The sequence below is a fragment of the Antrostomus carolinensis genome, unplaced genomic scaffold (assembly GCF_000700745.2).
Source record: "Antrostomus carolinensis isolate BGI_N321 unplaced genomic scaffold, ASM70074v2 scaffold3128, whole genome shotgun sequence".
Lineage (NCBI taxonomy): Eukaryota > Metazoa > Chordata > Aves > Caprimulgiformes > Caprimulgidae > Antrostomus > Antrostomus carolinensis.
This window is the reverse complement of record NW_010333614.1, coordinates 104,179-111,525: the sequence shown is the minus strand read 5'-3', so window position 1 is coordinate 111,525 and position 7,347 is coordinate 104,179. Positions and strand designations below refer to the sequence as shown.

Genomic DNA, 7,347 nt, shown 5'->3' with positions numbered 1-7,347 from the left:
GATACTTAATGTTATCAGTATAACAACTCACATTTTAGGTAGTGATTGCTGACTTAGTATAGGATACAACATTCCAGCTGTTTTATTTTTTTAAATAAAATAATACCTTAATTTATTTGTATTCCACCAGCATGAATACATTCATTGCAAATTGCATGCACATAAAAGAGAATCCATTTGTAAACTACATAATATCTTAACAATAAATAGTATTTGATCTAATACATGATGGTAGTGCATTTCTTGTTAAAACTGCAAGCCTTTACCAAAATGAAAACAAACTCTTATTCTCCTTATAAATATTTTAAATAATTTTTAAGTACATGTTTCATACCAAGTATATAAAAATAGTATTTTTAGATAAATTAAGAGGTTTCATTTACATGACAAATAACGTGCAACAACTAACCACTCTCTACCAGCTCTATTTGGTTGATTGTCTAGGTGCCATGCAGCGATAATTGTCCCTTTGCCTTCACAGAACTGACAAACAGACCAGCAGGACCTACGATCACCTGAAGCAAACAGTGCCATAGATATTGTTTGGGAACAACAGTCAGACACTCAGGGAAAACCTTTGCTTCGATGAACAAAAGCCGCCCATGACAGTTCTTTTGTCCTAGACTTCCAGCTGCTCTGACCCTCAGGGTCTTTGGACTATCACAAAAGTCTGCCAAACAGACCAGTAAGTTATATCTGTATACAAAATGCTTTTCAACATGCTTCTAGAATCTAGCTTTTTTTTTTTCCTATAATATGAAGTGGCATTACCTTTTCTTACTTTCTGTAAATCTGAATTTTCATGTTTGTAAGTCTCTGTGATTGCCAGAGAAAAGGTCAAATAAAGCAGTCATGCAGTACTCTCTAAATATAAAACTGGCAGCTGTGGAACATGCTTCGAGTACCACTTCACTCTTTCTCATTATACGTCTATGGCTTGGTAATCTTTATCTTTAACATCCCTTGTGCTTGTCACAATGTCTATCGGGAAATCTGGAGTCTGTGCAGAAGCTACTCTGGCTGTTCCTTCCAGGTCCCACGATCCAGGCAGGTTCTCAAGGCTTAGCGAGCTGATTGCTCCTTGGCTAAAGCTACCTTCCTCAGATCTGCTGGGGAGCACGAGGTGTAGCGATGTTTCTGATGAAGAGCATACTGAAGAAGAAAGAGTTGCTGAAATAGACTGAAGAGGAGTCAAGGTAGTGTCTGAACAGGGAGAGGTGCATCTTAAAAATTGCAAATTGTCTTTCTGAATTACCTGATACTGGGAGGGGGAATTATGAAGGCCCGGTGTATAATAAAATTCACTGTCCATAGAATTTTGCAGGTTGGCTTCAGTTCTTTGGGGACTGCTGCCTACAGAGGACAGATCTGTATTCCAAATGTCACATAACGTGTTGCCACGGCAAAGTTGTGCTTTGGTGCAAGTAAAGTTCCCAGCTTGCATGTGCATGCAAGGTTGATGCGTAGTCCGAGCCATTCGAGACTGCAGACTTTCCAGGGTAGGACTTCGAGATATGCCGTGCACAGCACAGAATCCTGGAGGCTTCTGGGATGTGAGCAGGTTCTCCAGAAGATGCATGACATTCTTCATTTCCTTACTTAATTGTGAGACTTTTTGAGTTAAAGTTGTCACCTGTTATGACAAGGCAAAATATCAAAGTGTTAATTTATGCAGTCATGACTGAAATACACACCTTTATTTCTTCTAACAATATCAGCTTTGACCTGTGGCACAGTGTCTTCACTTTAAAAAAATATACTCTACTAATGTACATGTGGAAAATAGTCCATCCATCTACCTTACCACAGGTACACGTTATACTTCCTGAGGCATATGGGAATAAAACAACTCAATAAAAACATCTGATGGAAGCACTGTAGGCATAATTCACCTGAATTTAAATTATAGTCTTTATATAAAGAGTGGCCTTAGGGTCAGAACTGAGATGATTTCCAGTGGCAATATGACATCAATAGCCTCTTGATCAATCATTAAATATTTTAATGCATAAACCTTTTTTATTAACCAATTTTATACTGGTAAATGATATAAAAATGAGGTCTTGTGAAATCTTGTTCAGAAATACACATGTGAAATATACTGCTGTCTTCATAGTGAAATAAAGAAACTCATATGCCAAGTTGTCAGATGCAAGTAGTAGTTATATGAAAATCTGGTGGACTACTAGTAAAAACGAAAAAAAATAAGAAAAGAAACTGGAGCCTCTAAAGACCACTTTCTGCTTCTAAACATTTAAACAATATGAGGGCCCGTGAAACAGTTTGCTTCCATATAGTTATGTTTATGCTTGAAAAGTATTGCATATAACAATGCAATAGAGAGATAGTAATCCATAGCATAGATTACTGTGGTATGTGTGCAAGAGGAAAAATCTTATTTTCTACTAGATTTTTTTTTTTTTTTAAATGCTGAAAACACTGATAGCATCCAATTAAATACACGAATTACATGAAATCTTTAGTATCCCAAAAATTGCTGGTTTGGTTTTTAATAAAGAGAAATGAACCTATCAAGAGGTAGAAATGAACTTTGTCTCCACGGTAGCTAATCAATCTATTTTAGATCAAACCACTGCCCTTACTGTTAAAACAGAGTTTCTCTGTTGGAAAAAAGACTGCACATTTACCTTCAGAAGGATAAACCACCTGTCAAAAGAAAAAAGGCTAATTCAGAGGGCCTTTCTTTGCCCTGAAGTAAAGACACTACTGATTCGGCGCCTTACACAGATAAATTATCATATAATCAGAAATACAAATCCAGTTTTCATTTTTCTGACACGATAATTCCAAAGAAATCTGTTGAAAAGATATTTCAGGCTGAATTTGACTACGTTACTGCAGGCACCATAGTTATAAAGGAATTCTGAGTTAAAAGGCAAGAAGGAAGTTCCAGTACAGCTCCTATACATCTATTTGTTTCTCTCCGGGCTAGGAGTTCAAGTGCGTCATGTTGTTTAATATTTTTGTAATGATCACACTACCCCTGGAGGGAAAATGCTCAAAGGGAGAAGACACTTGAGTGGTACATTACAGGATCACTCTCTGTCTCCACCTCTCTCTCTTTCTGCCTTGCTACCTAATTAATTCATACTAGATAGAAAATAACCATGAGATCTCCTTCTGCCAACTGAGATTAAGCTTTGAATGCCTGGTATCTCATTTGAACTTCAGTTAAGTGAGTGATTAAAATATGTTAGGAAAGTGATTTGTGAACAGGCTTCCTGTGGGGTCAGAGCAGCTGGGGAAAGTTCTTGGTACTGTCAGACTGTAAGGAAACACATTGTGAGATTTCTGGACAAATCAATCATGCAAGAACTTCTGTGCTCCACTGGGAACTGGGAGATGGTATTGCAAAACCTTCAAAAGATTATTTGGAAAGAAAAGGTGAAGAAGGACTAACAAACCCATGGCTAACAAGGTTCAGTGGTCATCAGGGGTTTTTTTTAGGCTAATCTCTGACCCCTACTTCTAGCAGATAAAGCAACTTTGTTTTCTGTGTCTAATTTCCCAACTTGCATCCATTTTACAAGGCATCCATGAATGCTGTGTGAAAATAGCTGCAACTTTTAAATGTTTTGTTTGGTTTGGTCCATGTGAAAATAGCTGCAACTTTTAAATGTTTCTTCTCTTCTCTTCTCTTCTCTTCTCTTCTCTTCTCTTCTCTTCTCTTCTCTTCTCTTCTCTTCTCTTCTCTTCTCTTCTCTTCTCTTCTCTTCCATTTCTGATTATGTAAAGGCTTTCTAAAATTGTAATTATTCTTTTACATGTTTCTTTTGCTAATTTATTGAGACAATACAGCAAAAAATCAATCTCAGCATCAGTACTTGTGGCAGTCCTGAATTTCTGTTAATTACACCTTGCTCTAGTGCCTGGATATTATTTTTGATATATCAGCTAACTCTTGGAGCACTGTCTTCTCATAAACTTGCTCTCACACAGCCACAGGAACTGACTTGATAAACTGGCCTTTGATGTATGCTTTAATACTTTCCAGTTGTATAACAGTTTAAGATCCAAAGTTTTCATGCCAAACTTCATTAGAAATTGACTGCCATTTAGTCAGATCTATTTGGGCCAATACTGCTCAACACATAGGAAAAGCAAATATGTAATTTTCTGGATTATTTAAAAACTTCTCTGGATTTTACAAACTGTTAATCTTACTGTATTGCTAAACCTCCAATACCTGTACTACTATTAATTACAATCTATCTCTATATTATTATACTTCTGTACTTAGTTAAGTATATAATTACTGTTACTGTGAATACTACTCTGTTTGTGCTATCCTTTTTACACCCTGCAGAGATTCTTCAGCAGATGCAAACAGGGAACAATTTTATCAGTGTTAACAATTGCACTACGCTCCAGAAAGTGCAAAAGAAAAGAGATTAAAAGCAAAAGAAAAAAAAGTCTATGAAACAGAAATTGAAAGCAGTACAGTTTCCTCCTGAGTGAAAGGACTCATTCCTCGCATGCTGGTAAGACTATTCTCTTGTCAGGAGTTCCGTGATTATTGCTAGGCAATACAGCTAGTTGTACAAATGGTTCCCACTGTGCTAGGCAGACAGCTTTAAAATGATCTGCGAGATCCCAAATATACTTGAAATGCTGCCCTAACAGTTTCTAGGGCTTGAAAAAGATTCTGCAATGTTTCCTGATATAGAAACTGGGATTTATACAGATTTAGGTTAAATTAGCAAGAGGTGCTTCTCAGCCTGGCCAAAAGCAATGCATTGGTATCTTTTTAGCAGACTCTATTATAAAAAAGAATATATTTCAAAACAGTGGTTAAAAAAAGAGATTTTTTTTTTTTGACATATGGACTTTAACAACACTGTCAGATGCCTTGACCAATATAAGTTTTAGTAGTTGTATTTTACATTCTCAAATTACTTTGACAGTTCCAGTAGAAAAAGGATTTTTATTTACTACCAGTATTAAACTGTTGTGCAGTTTGAGTACTTTGTTCAACGTAGTTAATTAGGAGTGGAGATGACTGTATTTAAATCTTTCCATAAAAGTGATGAAAACCTGTATATAATCTAAGATGATGATGATGATTACTGTTTTGTTTAAATAGTATTGGCTAAACAAATTTCTTTGTTTTTCCATTATATATTCCAGCATTTAATTTTTTTTTCAATGTTAAATTTACTACTAGAATGCCCATCTCTCATCAATGTTCCTGGATAGATCTGGAATAAGCCTTTTTTTCTGGTTAGAAGCCTATTTTTTTTTTTTTTTCTCTCTGTGGTTTACTCCCTTTTGCAATTCAAACTTCACCCAGATTCCTTACCATGACTTTGAAAGCCCAAAGAAGTGAAGGAGAAAATTTGCTTCTTGAGAAATGGAAGTTGTATTTCAACAATGCAGGGGAGCTGCCTGGCTTGCACTGCGTATGGCAGCTTCTCCATTTCCTTGGTTGGTGTTTCATTGCTTCTATTCTGGTGCTTCATAAAGTCAAGGCGACTTTCAGCCAGAGTGAGTTACCTTTTATGGCTTAGATTAACTAGCTACTGATACTCTGTTTCCCAGTAAATAGTTGAATGAATGAAATTAGAACTGAGCTGAGACAGACTTTTCACTGATCATCTGTCAGCATCTCTGTGGCCATTGGTATTATGGTGACAGACATTTATGATTTAATGGCATTTTTGAAATAAAGCTCGTTGCAGCTTTATTATTTAGAAAAAAAAACAACAAAAAACAAAACCAAAACAACTCCAATGCAGCTAATCTGAGTTCAGATTAAATATATAGGAATTCTGCAATGGTATCATGGTTCAGTTTCAGCAAAATAAATCCAGAAACCTGGAAGGTTGTGAAGTTGACTTTATCAAGGAGTAGAATAAAATTTGCTGATTTCTCTACTGACTCACTAGCCAGCTCTTGGGTAGTTCCACGGCAACCAGTCTGTCTGGGTAAACTAGGACACTAAAATTATTGCTATTAAACAAGTAAGAACAGAACAGAAAAGGATAAAAGACTAGGTAGTTTAAGTGTATTCAAGTCAATAGGACCCCCATGAAATTCAATCTAGAAAAGGGGTTCCCAAACTGCAGTTCTAATAATAATTTGTGGCTCTTTGTTGTTGGACGTGGATGCTGCATTCAAGCTGGTATAGAATCAGGACAGTGTCAGCATGATGGTGGCAATAGAAAGGCAGGTTTGGAAATTACTGCTTCAAGGACTTCAGAAAGTATCAGGGACAAACTCTGACTGACTACCTACTGACTGAGAGCAAATGGAGGATCATGGAAATTCAAGGTGGCTGGTAGAAGAAAAACTGTTAATATGTACCTGAGATTGTATACATGATATCAGGCAAATATACTAAGCAAACAATTTCTATAAGCATCTATAGTTACATTTCTCAAGAATAAACCATGGCAAAACAATGCAATTCTCTTCTTTAACTGAAAAGCTGGTTAAAAATTAAGAAGAAACTGTAGGTGTAATACATATCTTGTCAGAAGACTTCTCAGATGTTACTGTCTGCATGACCTTCTAAACTAACTAAGAAAATATGACTGAGGTGTTATCACTGTGAGCTGGATTCATACACAGAATGGTTTATGATCAGTGGTTTGCTGTCATCCATGCACATTTCAAGCCATTCTTTTTAGCAGCCTATCTTGATCTGATTCTATTTGATTTTTATTTTTAATGGCTAAATGGGATTCATGTTCACTTTTAAATATCAGTAATATGAAATTCAACAAAGATAAATGTTAAACATCACACCTGAGAAGAAAATGTCAGAGGTATGAATATAAGTATAATTCTGTCTATGCAGAATAGTATAGAAAAATGTCTGTGGAGTTTTGCTGAGTCACACTTTGCAGGCATTAATCATGCTCCCAGGATATATCAACAGCTTTTTTTTTTTTTTAATTGGACATAGGAAGGGGGTTCTCTTCACTAGGAATTACTTGGGCTGGTGCAGCTTGAGACTGTGTACTTTGTCAATGACTTAAAAGATCTAACGAAAGACAATCCAAAAGAAAATGCTACCAATTAAGAGTTTTAGAAAATTTGATGGGCAAAGAAAGACGGAAGGAATTTAATTTGTTGAGATTTGCTGGAACAGTATGTTTCCAGAGTTTTAGGAGGAGAATGGCAATCAGCTTTTTCTTATATCTTCTAGGCATAAAAGAAAAAGCAGTGAACTTGTATACCAACAGAGATTTACATTTAGATGGGAAAAGAGATCTTTTCAGTACAGGAAGGTTTTGAAAGGCCTGTTAGAGAGTTTACTGGATAATCATCATCATCTGTCATGGTAGTAATATTTTTTTATTCAATTCTGAAGTCAGCTTTTGG

At 36.0% G+C, this 7,347-nt stretch overlaps 1 protein-coding gene across 1 annotated transcript in view; it reads right to left on the bottom strand.

Annotated features, from left to right (window-relative positions):
• Nucleotides 1-922: 922 nt before the first annotated feature.
• Nucleotides 923-7,347, bottom strand: part of KCNH8 (potassium voltage-gated channel subfamily H member 8) — a gene marked incomplete at its 5' end in the record, with an annotated part of 99,752 nt that continues 93,327 nt past the window's right edge. The window contains one exon of the mRNA XM_010173913.1: nt 923-1,633. Coding sequence (XP_010172215.1) covers nt 923-1,633 — 711 coding nt within the window. The remainder of the gene's footprint in view (nt 1,634-7,347) is intronic.